At 36.1% G+C, this 22,953-nt stretch overlaps 1 protein-coding gene across 2 annotated transcripts in view; it reads right to left on the bottom strand.

Moving 5' to 3' along the window:
• The window catches only part of STAU2 (staufen double-stranded RNA binding protein 2), a gene marked incomplete at its 3' end in the record, with an annotated part of 226,201 nt that overhangs the window by 81,650 nt on the left and 121,598 nt on the right, over window positions 1-22,953 (bottom strand). The window contains exon 11 of one of the 2 annotated variants that reach the window (XM_084230139.1): window positions 13,414-13,527. The exons of the other annotated variant lie outside the window; for it this stretch is intronic. Coding sequence (XP_084086265.1) covers window positions 13,414-13,527 — 114 coding nt within the window. The remainder of the gene's footprint in view (window positions 1-13,413; window positions 13,528-22,953) is intronic. 2 annotated transcript variants of the gene reach the window in all.

The following is a 22,953-nucleotide window of genomic DNA, read 5'->3' as shown; positions in this document are numbered from 1 at the left end:
TCTAACTTAACAATGAATGTTCCAATCCACAAATATTGACAGTCTCTCATATATTTAGAGCTTTCTCTTGGGAATACTTCATACTTTTCAGTGTACACATCTTAATATCCCTTTGAATAAATTAATTAAGTAATTTTTATGTTATTGTGAATGAAACAGTATTATTTTTGGATTACGTGTTTCCAGTATATAAATGACCTTTGTATATTGATTTGTATCTTGTAACTTTACCAGTTTTTAAATTATAATAGGCTTTCTGTGTGTGTGTATTTCTTAGATTTTCTACATATAGAATTTTGTCATCTGCAAATACAGTTTATTCTTTTCTAAGCTGTATGTCTACTCCCCTTCTCTCCATCCCTCCTCTTGTACCCACCAGCCCCCACCCCCACCCCAGCCCTCACCCCCACCCCTACTGCTCTAGCAGCTATGGTCTCTAGTATAATATTAGCAAAAATGGTGAGCACACACATCCTTGTTTTGTTCTCAAACTTAGGGGAAAAGTATTCAGTCTTTCATCATTAAAATGACTTTAGTTGTAGGTTTTTGTAAATGTCCTTTATCATGTTAGGGATATTCCTTTCTATTCCCAGGTTGTTCAGTTTTTCATCAGAAATAAAAGTTGCTTTTTCCATGTTTACTGAGATTATTGTGGTTTTTCTCTTATTATAGTGCATAACATAATTTTCAGATACTAAACCATCCTTGATAATAGTATTTAACCCTTTTTCTACTTGCTTGATTTTTTCCCATAATTTCTGAAACCGTTCTATTTTTTTTCTTTTTCTCTATTATGCTGACAGGATAATTTCTTTTGATCTACCTTGAAGTCCATGCGATTTTCTGTCATTTCAAATCCCTTGTCGAATCCCTCTAATAAATGGTGTTTTTCCCCCAGTAATTACAGTCATGCATAACTTAATAACATTTCAATAAAGGACAGACAGTATACATGACAACATTCCATTCAGTCTACCCTCTAGGTTTGTACAGTCACAATCCATGACATCTACATGCATTTCTCAGTACGTATCCCTGTTATTATGTGACACATGATTCTGCTTTTTAACTGTAGAATTTCTATTAGTCATTTAAATAGTTTTTACCTCATAGCTTTTACCTCTTTGAGATTATTTGTTGAGTCACTGTCATTGTATTTTCCTTTAATTCTTTAAATATGTGTTCCCTTTAATTCCTGCTTTGAAGTCTTTGTTTTTTAAGTCCAACATCCGGGCCTAATGCTTATTTTTCCACAAGGTATTGGTTACCCTTTTCTTTCTTTGCATATCTTGTAATTTTTTTGATGAAAAACTGGAATTTTTGATATTATAATCACTCTAGATTTTGATGGCCCTCCTTCAGGGCTATTGTTGCTGTTCTGGTTTTCTTGTTCATTAACTTGCCTAGATTAAATGTGTGGTATCCATTTCTCCCATATCATGTGACTGTTTATATCTCTACTGTTTTCTAAATTTTTTAATTCTATTTTTAAACTCTGCATCCTAGGGGTCACCCTTGTGTCTGTATAGCTTAGTGGTCAGTCAATAATTTGTCAGTGGTTGTACTCAAATGTCCTAGGCCAATAAAGCTTCTGTTTACTGCCAATGGAACTGTGTTTGGGCTGGGCACATATTCAAAGTTCAGGCAGCTATCTGGACTGCACCGGCATTCACTTACTGTCAGGTCCTCTTGCATCTCCTCTGCACGTGTAGAAAATGTCACAGTAAGTCAGCGATATGTAAATAGATTAGATCCTCTCTGGTGCCTCCTGAATGTGTATGAAGACTTTTGGTCATAGAGGATTATGTGTTGAGTTCATCAAGGGCCCCCTACTGCTGTAGCATTTCCCTGATAAATTTCTGGCTAGCTTGTTGGTCGATTATTTACCCCAGTCAAGACTGTAACCTCAAATTCACTAAGGTGCTAGTTAACCTTACTGTTGTTTTACCATCAAGATGTCTACTGTTATTCCCCAATTCACTGAGCATGGGGGGTTTTCAGATTCTACTTCAAATTAAGTAAGGTCACTCCTCCAGTGAAATGGCTGGCTTTCATGGCTTTCCCTGCCCAGCAGAACTTCTATGCAGAGCCTGGAGGTGGGATATGGCAGCAGCTCCAGGCAGGAACACACAGAAACCTGCTTTTTATTGCTTTAAGTTCAGTAGTTTTTCCAAGAATTAACATTTCTCAATTTGTTGAATGCCTCTGGTCAATTTCCAGAGTCCTAAAATTGCTATTTTTGGAATTTCATCCAGTTTTTATTGATGCTATTTAGAAAGAGGATTTGCTGATATGCCTCACTCTGCCTTAGAGATAGTGTGCCTTTAAAGCTATTTTTAATTGCTCTGTTTCTTTCAACCATGCTCAGCTGAGCACCAAGGCCTGCTGATTCTTCATCTGTAATCTCTCTCTGGGAGAGATGCTGTTTTCCTTGCAATTTTCAGTCACACTCATCAAGGTAACCAGTACCCATTCATTCCTGAATCACTATAGATAGAAGCCTTCTTTCCCATCACAGTGCTGCATCTAGCTACTAAATTTGTTGTTACAAACACCAGCATAACCATCTCCCCCTCTCTGTTGCAAAAGATATAAAATTTATACCACTCAACCTAGCTTTCAATGTACTCAAATGCCTGGATCTTATGCAATACCAAGTGGAGTTTTCCTACCCCCCGCATATCCCTTGCCAACTTTCATGTTTTTCTGATATCAGGTAACTTTGTCCCTAAGCTGAAAATGTCTTACTATGCTTCCTACCATGACAAGAACCTATGTGAGGACATGGCTTCGCTGCATATGAAGTTAGGTGAACCAGGTATGAAACCTATCAGCACATTTGTTTCTCAGAGTCAGGTATTTAAGTCAGGTATCTACCTCGGTCTTGGTAGAGCAGTGATGCTTCTTACCCAAAGGTATACCAGGTTTACTGGTACACACTATTGCCTATGCCGGGACACAGAAGACATTATTTAATCACTATGCTGATCCTTACTATTTATTTTCACTGTGTTAAATATCTTGGGATTTAAAAATTTCTTCAAACTCCTTGCATCAAAGAATGCAAAAGAGTAGTCAATGACCTAACAAATATTTTACAAATATGGAATCCAAAATTAGCTGCTAATGTAGAAACAGAAAGAGCAGGCCAAATAACTATTAGCAATGAAAGAATAAAAACTGAAAATTCTGAAAAATAACGAGTAACTGAGTTGTCCAAAGAGGAATTTTAGAAATGGGGAGAGGCATGACTTAATTGAAGGTAGATTGCCAAGAGAGAGCAGGTTACTGTTTTTCAGTTTTAAGTAGTGTAATAAATCATACACAACACCGTAACTTGAGTTTACGAGGAAGGTAATACTCTTTAGGTTGTAAAAGTGACCTCCAGTGGGCAATAATGCTCTCAAATCTGTAGCCCTGGGAACTATATTCCATTGATCATCACTTTTAAAAAGTCTATGTAGGCAACAGTTTTCCACTATAACTTTCACATCCATTTAGCCAATTATATACATATGGTATTTATTGGTTTAATAATGTATCTGGTTATGATTCATTAGTATGAACTGTTAACAGAAAGGTTTTTAGAATATTTCCCCAATGATCTTCAAGTCAACATCAATTACAGAGACCTAAAGAATAGGAGGAATATTAAATTCCTCCTTAATTTGAAATTAGAATATTGAATTTAAAATGAAGGAACTACTGACTTGGAGTTATACAAGCAGGTCCGAAACCGAACAAAACTTATTAAAATACAGAAAATCCCTTTGGATTCTATTTATACTTTATCTCCCCTAAGATCATGAACATGAAATTATCTTCAAAGACATAATTTGTTGTGGAACACTAAGTTACAGTAAAGTTGAGGTACAGATCAAATAATTACACTAAAAATCTTTTAAGGGTAGTTGGAGTAAGTCATGTTTTCTAAAACCTAAAATTTCACACTTTCTGCTGGTTAAAATAGCTGTTATTCATTACCTTGGGGAAAAAAAAAGTAGGAGAAGGAAAGCAGTAAGTTAAGCTCGTGGGTTTTGACTATAGTCCAAAATTATTTTACAGCTCAAGTTAATAAGTCACTTGTGTGCCCAATATCACTGGATATAAGCAACCTCTTAGAAATGCGGTCATGCTGTACTAAGCACAAATGAAACTATGAGTCAGTTATAAAATACAAACTATTCAATCTTCCCACTACCTTCCCCTATAACTCATTGTTGGTTCTGGAAACTGCTTCTACATCTGAAGTGAAAGATCACTATGGAATTAACAGAATATTCCTTATTTTTTTTAAGTTGAGCTGTAGGATTTCAAAAAGGAGAGTAAGTAAATGAAACTTCATAATCAAGTCAAACTGTGCTAGGATATGGGCATTATTTTCAGGAAAATGGCTCCATTGAAAGAGTATAAATTTGGAATGAGCAGTTTTTAAAGCAACATTTTTTTTTAAAGATTTATTTATTTATTATTTATAAAAGCACTGGGTACAGTCAGAAGCGCTGGAGGGTGAGAGAATTCACCAGAGCCAGAGCGGGGAGCAGAGCAGGCAGAAGGACCGAAGCACACTGCTGAGGGGAGCAGCGGGCGGCAGGAGAGGTCTGCGCGCCATGTGGGACCCTCCTCCGGTGGCCGGGGAGCAGCCAGGGATCGAACCGGTGCTGCAGAGGCTGCGGGCAGCTTCGCAACCCAGCGCTCAACCGCTGCGCCACCGGGGAGGCCCATAAAGTAACATTTGAAACAAAATTCAAAGGGTGAATACCTAGTTTCTTTCTCCTAGTCCAGGGATTAAATCAGCACGCTTTTTCTGTAGGACAGAGAGAAAATATTTTACTTTGCAGACATAAAGTTCTCTCTCATCACTACTCATCTCTTTACTCTTCACTCTACAATAGAGTGAAAGTGACTACAGAAAATACCTGAATGGTTATCTTAAAAAAAAAAACAAAACACTTCTTAAGGGCACATAAATTTGAACTTCATATTATTATTCTTCAATTGGTTCAGTCATTTGAAAACTTAAAAAACACTTTTAGTCTAGATGAGATAAGAAGCTGAATCTGGCCTAAGGGTTATAGTTTGTAGACTTCTGTTATAGGTGTAGTCCATCAGTGAACACTAACTATTCAGTGGTAAGAAGTTTTCCTGGTGACTTTTCCTGTTATAGTATTTCTGAAAATATGACTGAATTTCTTGACCTTAAGATGTATTTGTGTAAAACAGAATTTTATATAATAAAGTTAACAGTAAAAGAAATTTTAGTCCTATAGTCAAGGGGTAAGTTTCAGATAGAAACATTTGGAAGCCTACAAATAAACAAATATGACAACACTTTATCAATGCAATATTAAACTGACACACCTCCATGAGTCCGCATATGTAACAGACACCAACAGTAGCCTGGAAATACTCCCTCACCTAATGCATGTGCCAACCATGAGCACCTGCTTTCTTAGATTAATAGCCCTCTTTGGCCACTGAAGCCTGCTTTGGCCCATGAAGGAGGCTAGAAGTGCTGAAGATCATGCATCTCTACTTCCTTCAAACAGTCCTCAACAAATAGCTGACTAGAGGTGTTGTATAAACACCCCAGCTCCCCCACCAAAATAAAAAAACCAAAATGACACGCCTTTTAAAAATCTCTCTCTTAGTACCCTATTTCATGAAAACCAAACAGAAATCAAGTTGTATTTTACATTTTGGCAGCCCGAGGACCTTCTACAAGATGCCAGTGGCTGTGATCGTACCCTTAAAGACTGCATGACAATCAGCACTGTGGCTTGATATGTGGTGCAACAGAAATAAAGTTTAAAACCTATGTGAAGTTTACGGAATACAAAGAATGCCAAAACCCTACTGCAGGTGCCTCCAGGATGATGACGTGTGGTCATCACTTAAGTTTGTCCTTTATATTAATAAAATCTTTTTTGTCTTGGGTAATTGTTGCTCAAACTTATGAAGTGTGTGCCTCTTTAGATTATAAGGAATATAGTTCCAAATGACACTATGAATATCCACTTGTATACTACTCTGCTGAATGCTACAATCAGGAGGCAGCCCCACAAGCTTGAAGATCAAGTATTTTGGACACTCAGAATCATGTATTCATATACATGATAGGTGAAAAAAGAAGTTACAGATTTATAAAGGAATTAATGGATATAGATGATGTATTTCTAATGATAGTGACATGTACTCAGAGTATGAGTCCAACATTTGGAAGTAACCAAGATGCTATCATTAAAAAAAAAAAAAAAAAGTCTATTGGTCCACCACCAGGGAAAGCATGATTTCCGAACATTCTATTCATCTTACTAATTCTACCAAATGAATTCCACCATATTCAAGTCATTCCAATTGTCTTAGAAATTCAGTTCAATTTTATCCTATAAACATGAATGCCAGAGTAAGATACTGAAAATAGTAAGACAAATAGTTTGGCTTTACAGGGGGGTGGATCCAGTGGGGTGGACCAACACAAAATTATGGACCAACACAGCGGGATAAAATAAAAAGTAGGTTTGGGGCAATCTTATTGAATGGAACGACATCTTGGTTGCAACTGATGGGTACAACAATATAAGGTCCTCTTATGAGCAAGGAGAAAGGCCCAGGCAGAGAAACAGCACAAAGAACAGATACAAGAAGCCTGAAACATGGTAACTTAATACTGCCTGAGTATAAAGTGTGGTGAATTAAGTATAGGGAAAACGGTGAACAGTGAATGGATATACGAGGGACTAAACCATAATGTTCTTGGACTTCAAACTATAGAGTTGCACTGTCCAATTCACATGTGGCTATTGAGTACTTGAAATGTGGCTAGTGCAAAATGAGATGAATAAAAGGAGGAAAACAGCTCTGTAATTTTAAAAATTGATGAGATGCTAAAATATTAAGGGTAAATGATTTCATAATGCTTTTACCTTTTTATTTTAAAGGGTCCACTAAAAAATTTAAAATTATATGTGGCATTTACTTCCTCCGTGGTAGTCTTTGTGGTTGATTCCTCAACAACCATTTCACTCCAAGTATGTGAACTAGTAATGATCTCATCCAGTGAGTGGAGATGGGCATGCACCCAACTCAAACCAGACCTGAACAATGAAGGAGAGATAGCTGGAGGGAGTTCCTGATACTGGTGTCTTTGTCCCTAAAAGGAGACACAAGAGCAGATCTCTTGTTTACTTTTGGATGTGGTTTTCTTTCCAGTGAGACAGAAAACTATTTTGGCTATCTTTCCATGAGGCAGAGGGTGATGGAACTAAGAAACGGAATAACTTGAGTCCTCATTGACATCATTGAGCTGCTTTATTGATATATCCCAAGTTCACCTGTCCTCTGAATTTCCTGTTATGTGAGATAATGAGGTTCCTTATAATTTAAGACTGTATGAGTCAAGTTTTCTGTTGCTTGTAGCCAAAAGTATTGTAGCAGATATACTCCACTGGACTACAATTACCTCCAGGGCAAGGAAGTATTATCATTTAAGACCATCTAGTATTATAAAAGTTCAGTACATAGTCTAAAATCAATCAATACATTATTTTGTGAAAGCATCTATTTAGGTATCATGTCTGAAGGTTTTTCTTAATTTTAGATTAGTATACAACTGTAAGACATGGCGTGATTACTCAGGCAAAGAGATTTTGAATAAGAAAATCTATGAGTAGAATTTTTTTTTTAATGAGCAGACTTAAATTAATACCTATTCAATTGGTAAATTGTTATACTTAATGATCATCCTTTCAAGGAGAGCTCTTAAATTCTAGTCAAAGCATACTCGGCACAACTCCATTAGCGCTAAAGACAATGTGGCAAATGAAGCAAATATAGAAATACTATAGTTACACCTCACAGTTATTGTAAGAATAAATAGTGTACATAGAACCTGGAATAATATCTATTACCTGATAAACATATAAATTTGGTTCTTGTTTCTTTGCCCTTGTAAAATTGTTGATGTATTTTAAGTATGAAATACACATTGTCATTTACTCTATATAAAGTCTCTCTTTGTATTGACTGAACAATTACAGAAAATATTAATGTTCATGCTTTGCTTCATTGGCTAGTTAATGTTTAGTTAGATGGCTGACTTATTAGCTCATTCCTTTATTAAGCTGAGTTCTCAAGGTAACTTAAAATAAGGTAGGCAGTAGTAAAACTATTGACTAGCAATAAAGCTACAATGCATTAATCTATACCTGTTTACCAAGTATTTGAGGTTGGTGAAATTGGCAATGTGGTCTGAATGAAGATGCATAAGAGGAAATATAAAGAGAGGGAAGGAAGTTTATGACTTTGAGGCTGTCACCAGAAGGTGACTGATGTAATTAGAAGGAAGGTGACCAAGAGAGAGAGAAAAGAGGTACTCAGTAACATCTATCTAAGAGTGATAATTGTTAATAGAAAGGGTGTCAACCCAGGAGAGAGTGAAGAATGATAGTGTGTTAGTTCTGCCAAGTTAGAAAATCCTAAAAATCTTTCTTTACTACTACAAAGGATTTTGCTTTTAGTAACACACACTAACCAACATAAATTGAATTTCTAAGCAAGGTATAATGAAAAATATGCTCACTAGCTCAATATTAACAAATAAATGTGTTTTTTTCCTCAACTTATGAGTAAGGACAATCACTATTCATTGAAACTACCATATGATCTACAAATGTAAAATTTCACACAATCAGCTTACTGACGATTACAATAAATTAGTTAGCTAGCTAATAAGAATAAGTTACCTTTGCATGCTCTAGCATCTAGTGCAGAATTCCCACATAGCCAGCCATTCAGTTAACAAATACTTGTTTAAAAAAAATTAGTGTTTGAAAATTTAAACTATGCTTTTTTCCCGGACAATTAAATATTCTAAACTAATGTGAATTTGTAATTTGTATTTGTTGTGATGACCAAAGAAAGAACATTCTCACCTAGAATCATGGGGAGCTCCAGGCAAACACTAGGCTGAATTTGCCCACTGACTGGATAAGAATCCAGAATGGGAAATACCAACCTACAGACCCTCTCCCTTTTTTAAAGTCAGTACATTTTTTTGGTCTGGTTTCTTTCATCTATCATGATGTCTCCTGGCAACCAGACAAGTGAGACTGGCAGAAAGAGAATAGGAGCAAGGTAGGAACTGAGATTAGTAGGGTGAAGTGGCCAAATCACATAGGGATTTGTATGCCACAGCAGAAAATTGGGACCTATTGTCGGTATGATGGGAAGGTTGAGTGCTATGATCTAACTGATTAAAAATAATTTTGGTTGTTGCACAGAAGGTACAGAGTAGAACAAAAAAGCAGAAACAAGGAATCCAGCTTAGATACCATTACAGTTGTACAGCTGGTGAAAGGTGGTCAGAAATCTAATATAAGAGAAGAGATGATAAACTGGATGTAGTTTGTGAGGGGAACAGAGACAGCAGAAGCTCCAAGTTGCTTAGTAAGAGCAACATTTTCCAGGATGGATAAAGGAAAAGACAGGGAGAAGGGAGGGCGGGGTTAGGAGAAGGAGGGGGAGAATTAAGAGGCCACACAGTTGGACATCTTTAGTAACAGATGACACTGAATCGCTCTTTTGACCATTTCACTAATCTGTATTGACCTTTGATAGAGAAATTTCACTTAACAGTTCCTATCTTGTTACTCGTTAATACAGTGAATGAATGCATTGTATGACAGATTCTGTCTTCACCTTCCTGGATTCCTAGAGTTAAATTTTAACTATTGAGGTTCAAGGCTAAAGAGCTCTCCATTTCTCACCTCCATTTTCCACACAGATAAGAGCAGCCTAAGTTTCCTAAGCTTCTAAATTTTACTTTTTTTTCCCTATGGCATTGACTCAAATGAGTTAGCAACAGAAATCATTTTTTTAATTGTCATAATTTTTCTTGCTTTAAAGTGTTTTCCTGGGCCTCCCAGGTGGCGCAGCTGTTGAGCGCTGGGTTCTGAAGCTGCCTGCAGCCTCTGCAGCGCCGGTTGGATCCCCGGACGCTGGGCAAGGGTCCCACATTGCGCGCAGACCTCTCCTGCCGCCCGCTGCTCCCCTCAGCAGTGTACTTCGTCAGTCTGCCTGCTCTGCTCTCCCCTCTGGCTCTCTGGTGAATTCTCTCACCCTCCCGCACTTCTGACTGTACCCAGTGCTTGTGTAAATAAATAAATCTTTAAAAAAATAATAATAAAATAAAATATTTTCCTGATTAAGAATATCTGCAAATTAATGGTTGAAAGGCATTTAGTGGTCCAACTTTACTAGTTTACAAAATTAAGTTTATGGTACGGTAAAGAAGTGCCTTTTGCTTAAACAGATGTTCAGGATGAGGAAACAGTAATGGCAACATAATGTAGAAAAGGGAAAGGTAAAGCAGAGGTGTTCCCTTTCCTCAGATTGCTCAATTATCCCAATACTGGAAAAGAACACTGATCACACCACTACCCTCACTTTGCATCTCTGAGGTCATCAAAGTAGAGTTTGATGTACAGCATGGTCATTAGCAGTTATAGTTCTATTCATTTATCCATCCTTGCATCTCTCCATTCAGCCATGATTATCAACACATTTCCTCAAAGTCTCTCATCCAAAAATTTCATGCAAAGTCATCTCTAACGCAGTTGTATTTGCTTTAACATAAAAAAGAAAATCTTTATTCACTTACCATAAACTGGCCTTCTGTGTATGTTGTGCAGGTTATATGCTGCACACTTTGACAGGGGAAGGCTCCAATTACATTGTAGCTACTATAGATTTGTCTGGTACAACAATTTTTGGTTGGAAGCAGTAAAATGCCTTGAGAATGAGGCAACTTTTTTCTAATTTGTAAAGGTTCCAGATGGTCCAGCAGAAGGCCTGGACTTGACTACCTCGGCATGAGGACGTGGCACAAGCCTGAACCACCTCACTAGCTATTCATGAAGAAGCCAAGTTCCAAGTGGTGAAGAGATAAGGTCCCAAACTAGATCCTGACAAATCTGGATCTGAACTGAGCCCAGTGCTATTATAGCAACAAGCTACCTCTGCTAACAGGGGTTTGCTCTTCTCAGGTATATGGGTTTCTGAGGCACTCTTCCATGTCTTTGTCCAGGCTAATGAGAGACTTCTGCAAGACTCTCATGCTTCTCTTGCCATTTGTGCCTGCCATGCATGGATATAGAGACAACTAAGAGTGGTAGGTAGACTTGTTGCCAAATTTCAAAGGGGTGAAGTTGCTACCCTGTAAGCTCTGCAAGAGCAAGAACCAAGTCTCACCCTCTTACCATGTATTCTCAGCACGTGGCATATCGCAGAATCATAGTTTTATATAGGCAAGTTGTCGTATTTTTTTTCTTGCTTTAAAATGTTTTCCTGATTACTAGTATTTACAAATTAACTGGTGAAAAAATACTTAGTGGCCCATCTAAACTAGTTTCTGTTATCTAGTTTAAGCCATGTCCCTCAGATCTCTCCTGCATTCTCTTTTGCAATTAAGTATGTGTCTTTGCAAAACCTGAGACACACTGGAAGGATACCTAAGCTGCTTTCCGGATCAACAGACTATTTATTAAGTGTTTATTGTTAGTTGGGCTTATTTGACAAGAGCATGAAGATAAGCTATAGAATTATAAAATGACAGCACTGGAATGGATCTTGTTAAGTCATCTAACCACTTTCGTCATTTAATATTCCAGGACACTGAGTCCCAAAGAGAGGCTAGAATTTGTCCAAGTAGCCACAGCTAACTTATGCCATGTTTAATTCCTAAAGTCAGATTTTCTCACCAGTTAGTTGCTCTTTCCTGAACACCAGAATATCTCATCAGATAATGAAGGGAATAAATAACTAGAAATTGCCAATGTCAGAAATGTCAGAATCTAGAAAGACGTGTCCTTATGAATGTTTTTCTAAGTCTTGTTTGAGCTGGACAATGATTCATGTATTTGAGAATACACATCATTATGTTATTTTATTCTCTCCATGCAAGGGTACTACCCAGGTAGAAGGGGGAAAAAAATATTAGTCAGGCAAGATTATCAGAAGTCCTCAAATTTACTGGGAAGTGGATATGAAACTGGGTTATGACTGTTCTTTATATGAATGGTTCATTTAGAAAGCACATGGTTAGTCATACTGTAAACTGTGTATGTTTACTTACTGACTCCAAGCTAGAAATTTTGACTTAGATCATGAGTTTAGTCTAATCTGATCATTATTTTAATTGAAAAATGTGTTATCTTACAGATTCTTAAATTGCTATCTAAACAAAGGAGTTTAGTTTATTAAGAAACCATATACTTTTCAGATTTTCTGCTTTTAGAAATACAACTTTAAAATTAAAAACAAAGCTTGAAATTCTCTTTAATAGTATCCTCAGTAATATACTATTTTCTCCTGAGTTTCACAGGTTCTCCATTGACTTTAATTCCACAAACCAAGGTGGCACATATTAGTAAAAGTCTGTTCTGGAGACTGTAAAAGGCCCATCAGCACATTCTGGAAGAGACAAGTCCTATACATCTGTTCTGTGTTCTGAAACTGGCATCCCATGGATAAGGGAGCTGGGCTTCCCAGCATACACTGTCTTCTTAGAAATTCATGTTTACATAAATACAATAAAGAAAAACCTTGTAACATACATAACATACAGAAATTAGGAAGTGGATTACTGATACATAGTCACTACTTCTTAAAAAATAAGCTATTTAATGATTAATTTAAAAAGACGAATAGTGAATAACATTGTTATAAAAAGCTCTACTTGATTGAAAAACGATAGCAGGCAGGTACACAATGAACTACTACTGAAGGAGAGAATATAAAAAATATTCAACTTTGAAATCCTTCTATAAATCATATAACAATATGCATTTTACAACACAGTAATTGCAGAAATGTACTTTACTGGTATTTGTTTTTAGTGTTTCTATTAAATTTGCTGGGTTGTGAATTCCTTCCAAAAAAAAAAATTCCAAGTGATGGAAGTTAGGTGACAGTGCTAAAAAGTTCAGTCATTTTATATACTCTATATTACTAAATTCTCTTCAACAGTACTAGATGAGCATATTATAGTGACACTCCAGTGTTATCTACTCTATTTTATTTTTTTACTCTCGTTCCTATACATAATTATTAAATATAAAAGCTTGTAGGGCAATTTTTTTCTACCTTATAATATATATGTAATAATGGATATATAATAATGATCCATTAAGCATAAATTGTTTAATAGTGAATGCCAACTAGAAGTGTAAAATAATTTAAATGTCCTAAGATAGCAGTTTTTCCAAGACAAAAATTTTGATTTTTCAGAAGTCTACAAAACAGTGCTAGGAGATAACATATAAGGGAAAGCAAAGCTTAAGTGTGCATATAGCTTCTGATGATCTGATTTCTTAGCTGGGCCATATGTAGCAAAATGGCAGTGGCATATTATACCTGGTCATGGCTGGCTTCAATGGAGCTTCCAATAGCATGGAAAGTCATCTGCACAGGGGCTAATGTCAGACAGGTCACACACTCTTTGCCACTTTGTCTATCACAGTAGTGAACCTATAACAGAACACACGCAATCTGCTGAACACCACTTGCAAGAGGGAGCCAGATGCAATAGGTCCTTTTCAAAGAGTCTAGAGTTTAAGAAAAATTCAAGTAACTTATGCAGAACACACTTCAAATTTTTAAAACCTTATCAGAACTTTCTAACATCTATGGAAAATCTATCAATTCCATTTTAAGAATTTTTGTTGAAGTTGTAAAAAAGAGTTTAAGGAAATGCTTATACAAAGTGCTTCATATTAGTGTAGCTAGTAAGCAAATTCACAACTAAATGCTACACCTATTTTGAAAGTCCAGCTTTTTATAATAGATCATTATGCAATACTTATAATGGACTCAAGGGTAAGGTTAAGCATAAGTCAAAGTTCATCTGATTCTAATGGAACTTTTCAACTTGAATTTTCTCACATCTTTGACTCTATGCATGTGTGACTGTTACTTAATTGGTAGCAACATTCTTCTATTTCTACATTAGAGTCCTATAAAACCACTGTTAAATATATCTATATCCCTATATCATGTTCTGCTTGAAGTTTTGACACTACAATCAAATTGAATTAAGCCAAAATGAATTGCAATGTGCAGACCAAAATTAAGTTACTATATTATTTATCTTAGTTAAATTCAGCCAATCATTATTAAAACCACATGTAAGATGTTCCATTTCAAAGATAGGTTATATGGGGGAAGTGTGAATCTATCTTCCCATTGAGAAAATGTCCACCTTTCCATTTATCTACTCTCAAAAGTTTTTTTAAGCAGTACTTATTTTAACCGTAAGTTCATAAAGTTAAAAAAAGCACTGCTTTTATGACATATTAATGCGAATATGCTTATATATAATATGGATTTGATTGAAAAATGACAATATGAACCCTAATTTAATGATTTAATAATTCAACTTTTTGAAACCAGTAAAATTAAAATTGACCATCAGTTTCCTAAAAGATAGGGAAGCCAATATACAAAGGCTTGTTTACAATGTACTTTACAATGTACTTGAAAGATTTTGTTCTATTTTTTCCAAGTTTACTTGTGGGGAAAAGATTTGACAAAACTAAAATACAACTAAATTGTGCAATTAAAAGGTGACTCAGTGTATATGAGGTCAACAATGTGGAAGTGTTGTTTATTATGCAACAGCTATGATGGAGAAAATGAGACTTATCTACATAACAGTTTTATGCAAAAGCCAATAAATAGTGACACAGTCTTTTATGGTACAGTTAAATATTATGTCTGATATAACACTATAATAAGATATATTTTTAAAATATAATCACCTCTGACATCAACTGAAGGTCTATATGAAAGACACAACTCTCTCCTAAATGTCCACATTGAGTGAACAAGCGTTTATGTTAGCAAACTTACTACAGTTCTATTTTTTCTTCTACAGAAATGAAAATCAGGTAAAAATTTCACAAAATTCACAATACTGCAGTAAAAAATAAACTTCAACTTCATTTCCATCAGTGGCTGGGATACAATTATTGTAAGATTTAACTTCTTTTCCTAACCATATACAATTCACTGTGAAATTATAATATACCCTAGAAAATACTATTATAGGTATTCAATATTAGCATACATGTATAACTCACCTATAAAAGATAAATGTAAAGGTACAAGTTCATACACAGTTCCAAAGAAAATTTCACAACATCCAGTGAACATGATAGAAATCACTAATTGTCCTTCAATATTCTTCCAAAGCAAATAGCTGTGTACATGCTCAGAATGAAGATCATATTTCCCAGGGTCCCTTATGACTAAGACTAGTGATATGACTGAGAATACAAATGAAAAAATTCTGTGACAGTGTCCTATAAACTTTTTTAAAATTGTTTATTGAGGTAACCTTGATTTACAGCACTGTATGTTTCAGGGGTAGAATTCACACCTCTACCAATGTATTTCATTACACCATGCCCACCACCAAAGCCGCAGTCCTACACCATAGTTTACTGGGCCCTCTCGCTCCTGTATTCCCACACTCTCCTTCCAGTAGCCTCAATTCCTGTAAACTTAAAAGAGATTTTAGGTGTGTGCCTTTTGTTTCTCTTCTTTACTCAGTTTTCAGGCTTAGAATATGGACATTACCATCTCTGACTGTGAGGATAAAGGCTGACACTGAGATATGATAGAGTGATGAGTTGGAGGGAAACTGAGTCCCTGATGACTTAATGAAACAGAACCATCACAACAACCCTAAACCACAAACTTAAAGACCTTTATGTGAGAAAAGAATAAATACTTATTTTATTTAAGTCACTGGATTTCTATTGCTCACAAAAAGAACCTAATCCTAGTGGAATTTCTCCTACTGCCCCAGAATAGACACCAGGACCCACAGACCACATAAGGAACTTTAATGAGCTGTCAAAGATTAGCGCTAATCTTATTTCCTACCCCCGTACCCTTACTAAGAGCTAGCAGAAATGGTCTACCATAAAGAATACTCAGAGGAAATAGGGAGGCTGAAGTAAATGGGAAGGGACCAGCTTAACTGTCAGTCATATGAAGAATACAATACTTCCAGTAAGTAGGGTAGCTCGAAGAAAACAGATGACAGAGAGTGGGATACCTATAAGGAGAACCTATTGCAGTAGGTATTGCTCCTGGCAGTAGGCTTGCTAAGAATTGAACCAGAGGCTCACTCTGAAAAAAAATCTTCACTGCATCTGATGCATATCCTAACAGTATGTGGAAGCATATTAAAATATAGTTCGAAGAAATCTGAAAGTTTGCTGAAGGAACCATTGGCACACAGTGCACCTAAAAACAAAAAAGGGTCAGAGGAGACATACTTACCTCAGATCTCCCTAGAGCTTGGAGAGAATGAAAGAGAATCTTAGTAGAGATCTACTAAGATCAATCTTAGTAGAGAATCTTAGTTTGTCCTATTCAGGACAAACAAAGTGACACCTACCAACAGAGCTGGTCAGGGGATGGATCACTACTAATATTCAAAGATGGCTGCCTCTCAGGGAAGAGGAAATTGGAAGAAACTAAACTTGCTCCAAAAAATTGTGAACATCATTAACCTGGAAATCAACAGTGAATAAAACCAAGCTAAAGGTATCACTTTCCCCTACCCTTGTCCCTAATCTGAGACTCTAAACACCAGACGAATAATGTCATAAAACAAGGAGAGCAAGAAGATGTGTCTCAGAAGCACATCAAGTCCCCACCCATTGACCACTGATATTCAAAGCTGAAATGAGAGGAAGAAAAAAAGAAATCAGTGTATACCCTCCCCCTCCTCCAAGTCCCTTGAGTCAGAATGATTATCTTGTAATAGGGGATAAGAGCCTGGAGTTTTTTAGTGAACTGGACCAAATGTATAGAAACTAACGGTAACCTGAAAACTATGGAATTTGATAAAGATATCATAAAGGAACATGAATGGAATATTTGACCAAGCATGGAGAAGGGCAGTGACAGAAGATACATAAAATCACTCCACATATATGCATTCATACACACACATATATATTGTATTGCCACTGTATGTATATATGTATATGCTATACATATATAATCTATATATAAGTATATACATATATTGTTACTACATTGAGGTATCCAATAAGCCACATAAAATATGTGGAAAAATAGAGAAAAATATTAAGGATACAGTTTTGAGCTCCATGAAAAGTAGTATCATGCAGGTAGCAAGTCTTAAGAGTCACACTTTCCTATTTGATTAATCACTCATAAAATCATGTCTGACAACTGTGAGAAAAGTCCATATCAACAAGAAACAAGTGTTTGAGAGAGTGTGAGAAAAAGGAACTGGGAATGTAGACCAGTTTGGCCTCTATAGAAAACAGTACAAAGGCTTCTAAAAATATTGAAAACAGATCTACCATATGATTCAGCAATTCTACTCTTAGGTATCCATCTTAAGGATATAAAACCTAATCCAAAAAGATAGATATACTTCTATGTTCACTGCAGGAATATTTTACAATAGCCAAGTTATGGAAACAATCTAAGTTCCTATCAACGGATGATTAGATAAAAATGTGGTATATATACATAATGCAATACTATTCAGCTATTTTAAAAAAAGATGTATTCTTACCATTTGTGACAACATGGATGGAACTGGAGATTATGTAAGTGAAATAAGTCAAAAGGAAAAAGGTAAACACCAAATGATTTTCACTAATCTGTGATACATAAAAGAAACAAAAAACAAAATAAAGGAACAGACTAAAGAAACTCATGAATTCTGACTACAGAACTGAAGTTATCAGAGGGGTGAGAGCAAAGAGTAGAAGGAGTACAATAGACTGTTGTGAAGGGTTAGTGGTACTTTGGAGACAGATGTGGTGTGACAACATATATTTGGAGAAGGATGAACCTGTACTCCTAAAACATACACAGTGTTTTCAACCAATGCTACCTCAGTAAAAAAAGAAAAAGAAGGGCCTCCCCTGGTGGTGCAGGCGGTTGAGCACTGCGCAGCTGTCCGCAGCCTCTGCAGCGCCGGTTCCATCCCCGCCGACCGGAGAGGGTCCCACAAGGCACAACAGACCTCTCCTGTCTCGCCCGCTGCTCCCCTCAGCAGTGTATTTCGTCAGTCTGCCTGTTCTGTTTCCCGCTCTGTCTCTGGTGAATTCTCTCACCCTCCCGTGCATCTGGCCTGCACCCCAGTTCTTATATAAATAAATAAATAAATCTTTTAAAAAAAGAAAAAGAAATGTAAAATGAGAAAAAAGTCAGGTTTGATATGATTCTCTTCAGTCATATAGTTCCTTCTTGGACATAAAAACATTAGAGTTTTTTTTTTTTTTTTGAAAGCTTCAAAAAGAAGGGAAAAATGCTCCCTATGAAACAAAGCATCAGCAGAAGCCTGGAATCTTAGAACTCTGGCTTGAAATAATTAGGGTAATAAAATCTTATTACATTCTGTAATACACAAATCTTTAGGGTTGACAGGACAACATATTTCTGCCACAACAAAGGAGTATATTTCTATATATGTGGCCCTAATTTCCAATATACAATGTCACAGGACAATGACCTTTACTAAGGAAAAGTAGATAAAGATAACTTTAATCTCCTATGTTTTTTAATATCCTATGTTTACTAGAAACTTATTGTTTATAAATCATATCATTTTATCATCTTATGTATTATATAACATAAGAAACTTATCTTGATTTTTAAAATGTGGTAGCACTTATTCTGGATTTACAATACCATCAACCTCTGTAAACTGGCATTTTGTTTCTTTCTCATAGATTGACAAAAATTATTCCATTAAAATATGGGTCAAAAAAATCAATATACACATATATACATATAAAAATTAAACAGTGTGGCTTCCCTTGAAGTTTGCAAATCCGTTAAGTTTTTATTTCGAAGTTTCTTAGTTTGATTTGTAATCACATACACCAAGATAAGATGCTGTATTTGTGCATTCTGACACTGATTTTACCAGTCTAGAGATTTCTTTTTCCTAAAGAACCACCATAAATATCTTCAATTATTCACATAATTAAGAAATAAAGACAAATACTATGTCTTAGAATAATTTACATAAAATGGTAGATATATGGATTTTTTCATTCCCATATGAAGGGTCATCTAAATGAACATTCCCTACCCCCTACCTCCAAAAAAAAGTTGAATTAAACTGTTTCCTGCAGGGTTGAACTTCCTTGATGTTGCAGGACTATTAAATATTTTACTAATCTCAGCAGGGAACTGGTTAACTGCTTGTCTGTCAGATGTTTTTAATGGTAACCCCCTGGGGGAACAAAAATGAGGAGGTTGTAAAAAAGACACACGTCTAAAGAAAGTTGTTCTTTAGATCATGAAGGAAAGATAAAGGCCTGCACATTCATATGTGATACCTAACACAATCACTGTGTCAAGAAAACATATACTTGATTAGCACACCTCCAGTTCATTAACCACAAGGTCTACTTTCAGCAGGAGGCAGGGATTCCACTGTAGTGAACACGTATAGACCCTGCACAGGGAAGGAGACAGTAAGGAACTAAAAAGGACAGTTTAATACCAGACCTTAGGATACTCAAAACATTTTTGGCTCTTGTAGAGTCTGTGTATAGCTGTATAAAAGACCTAAATCTTTATTAAAATACAAAATAGCATGTTCTTGGCAAAGCATGAAAGAATATGGCTTGATAATATACTGCCCTAATAAGCAGATTAAGTTGATATTAAATATTTCTTAATGAATTTTTTTTAGATCACTTGACAATATGAAAATATACTTACTTATTTGGGTCAACTATACAAATCTACATTAGGTTCTACTTATAACTAATTAAAATTAATTAATTTATAAGTAATAAATGTGTTTCATCATAAAAAGCCACTTAGAATAATGACTGGCTAATGGTTAGTATTAAAATAATTACTAGATATTCTTCTTATTACTATTATACCATCCCATAATATAAAAGATATGACAAGATATATAATTTTTAAGATTATTGCATTGGGATCATGTCTAGCACTGATTTTCTCTATAGCTTTCTTCCCCAATTCTTTTCATAAAATCAACTCCTTTGCAACTAACATATAAACATATTTAACAAGCCTGGTCATGTACCAGTGTTTTAGCTGTATGAGTAATCTGTTTTACTCTTCATGTAATAAACTTGTCATGTTAATAGCTATAAAGGGATAAATGAATGAATGAAATCAAATTATACAGTCTAAGACTCAATTTACAATTTTCTTTCCTCACTTTTGGAAACTCTATGCTTGAGATAAACTTTGAAAATTACATGTCTATACTTGGTGTACAAAATCTAACAATGATATATACATTTATTTCTAGCATAGATCACAGATAAAAATTGTCTAACAAATCTAATACTTGTGTACTTGTTATGGAGATCACTTACATTCTTTAAGTGTTGAGCATGTAAATGACAAAATCCTAAATATTTGTTCACTGACTTTCAGTTTCTACTGTCTATGCCAGTGAAGGTCTAAAGAGGCAGCTGGTTAAGATGCAAATCATATGCACACACATAGTTTTAGTTTTACAACTCAGAAAAAAAGAAAGCATTGAATGATAGAGGAGGTTCCTTGCTTCACTCTCAAAAGGAATAGTTAACTGAGGGAACTACATACACTAAGAGTATCTCATAGTTCTGGGTGAAGTGAAACACCCCTTCGACATCAGACCAGCACATACTGCACCAGAAAAAATGGAGGATTCATGCTTCATTGAACAGGAGGTGGGTGGAGAGAAATGACAGCAGGCTGTGGTATGGGGTGGGGGACACATACAATAGCACTGTCAGCTCAACCAGAGGCCCTGAGGAGAGGAGGGTTCAAACAGTGGAGAGGCACATATCCTAGAATGAGTAGAAACCCATAGGGAGAAGCTGGGGTGCTCCACACTGGTTAAGGAAAAAAGAAGGTGCTCTAGACTTAACTGTCCCCCCCCATCTCTTAAGTCAGATACTGACCTTGTGAAGTGCTTTGAAAGTGCATCAATAGTGGAGTCTCAGATCTGGAATCCCCAGAGAGGATGGATATCAGTGGTGCCACAAACACAACCCAGGTCCCCCCACCTCCACCAGCACAGGCCCCCTTCCATGCTCCTCTCTGACTCAGCAACTGCAAAAAACAGTTCTTAATAAATAAAGATGTCAGCGAAAGCCAAAAACTAAAAAATAAATAAAACCACAGCTCCACTTGCAGGTAAAGTAGAAGTAGTTTTGCTCACTAGGTTACCATTACAGATAATTTTTTAGAAATAGGGAAATTTACAATGCAAAATGGACAGAAAAAAATATACAACATAAGGCAACATGAGAACTCAAGGGAATATGGTATCTTAAGGAGAAAATAATTGCCCAGAATCCAACTGCAAAGATAGAGTAGATTATCTCTCTATATATCAGATGCCTATTTCAACTTGGCCATAGTAAAGAAAAAAAGAGATAGAACAAAATGCAGAAAGGGATACCGAGAAGAAAGATGACATCAGAGTAAGGTCATTGCTTAGCTTCAGGGAGAATAAACCAAGAAGTCCAGATAGGTATGGAATATGGAGAACCCTGCAATAGGAGATAAAATCATTGTCACTTGAGACAAATATTGATTTGAGTATGAGAGCACAGATGTGAAGAAATTTCTTTCTAAGAGAACAAAGGGTGAGTGGAGGGAGTGGTAGTTGTTGGAGCAGAAACTGTAATTCATACCTGCACCCAGAAAAAGCAAAGCTGAGTGTTGAGGATCTAGCCATGGAAGAGACAATTGTTAGTGCTATGGGAGGTCAGGCAGATGGAAGAAGAGTCAGGTGGAGAACAAACAGGAAAAAAAGCTCAAAATGGTGCAGCTCACTCGTTGGAGCTAGTGAGTAGGGGCAGATACAGGAGCAGATATAGTGAGGCTGAGTTGGAGCATAAAGGGACTCTGGGGTTGCACAAGGGGCCCAGCCTACAAACAGCAGAGACCTGGGTTTGAGACCCTGGAGAAATGAGTCAGTAGTGCAGACACAGGCACAAGCCAATGCAATGCAAGTGAACAGCACCTCCAGAGCTCTCCAGGATTCCCTCCCTCAATTACAGATTAGTTCTCCCTGTCATACAGCTCCACCTTCTGGAAAAGGTACTTCTGTACCCTTAATTTTCAGAAAGCAAATAATGGGAAAGAGAAAGACCACAAATGGCAATTAAAGCCCTCAGGAAAATTCTTCACCACAGAGGGAGAATAAATCTCCAGGCCCCAACCACAAGGATATGAAAGATGTTTTCTTCCTATCAGATAAAGAATTCAAAATTGCCATGATAAATAAATTCAAAGAAATAGAAGAAAACTCAGAAAAAACAAATAAATGTCCTGGGAAATAAAATTAACACGAGACTGAAATTGAAGCTTTAAACAAGAAAATAATGGAGTTGAAGGATATAAAAAATCAATAGAAAAAATGAAAAAATATGAAAAAAGTTATGGAAGCATAATAGATCAATGCACAAAGAATTCAGGTGAAGAAGAAAGAGAGCTACAAAGGGAAAAAAAATGAAGAAACACTTTGAGAATTATATGACTCAATGAGGAACGGTGTTATAAAAATAATAGTTATTCCAGAAGGGGAGGAGAAAGAGAAAAGAACAGAGAACATATTTGAAGAAATAATAGAAGAATTCTTCTCAAACCTGGGAGAGTAAATATTTAAATGCATGAAACTTAAAGAAAACAGGGCACTTTAACAAAATGAGACAAACACCAATGCACATAGTAGTGAAACCTCCAAGAATTCAAGACAAATAAAAAATACTGAAGCTGGCTAGAGGGAAGAAGCAGATAACCTATAAAGGAACCCTGATGAGAGGCTCACATTGGACTTCACTGAAGAAACACTATTGGCAAGGACAGAAAAGAAAGACATGATCAAAATTAAGATAAAAACTGCCA

This window comes from Talpa europaea, assembly GCF_964194135.1.
Source record: "Talpa europaea genome assembly, chromosome: 3".
Lineage (NCBI taxonomy): Eukaryota > Metazoa > Chordata > Mammalia > Eulipotyphla > Talpidae > Talpa > Talpa europaea.
Note: the sequence above shows the minus strand (reverse complement) of the source record. Positions and strands in the feature narration are given on the sequence as shown.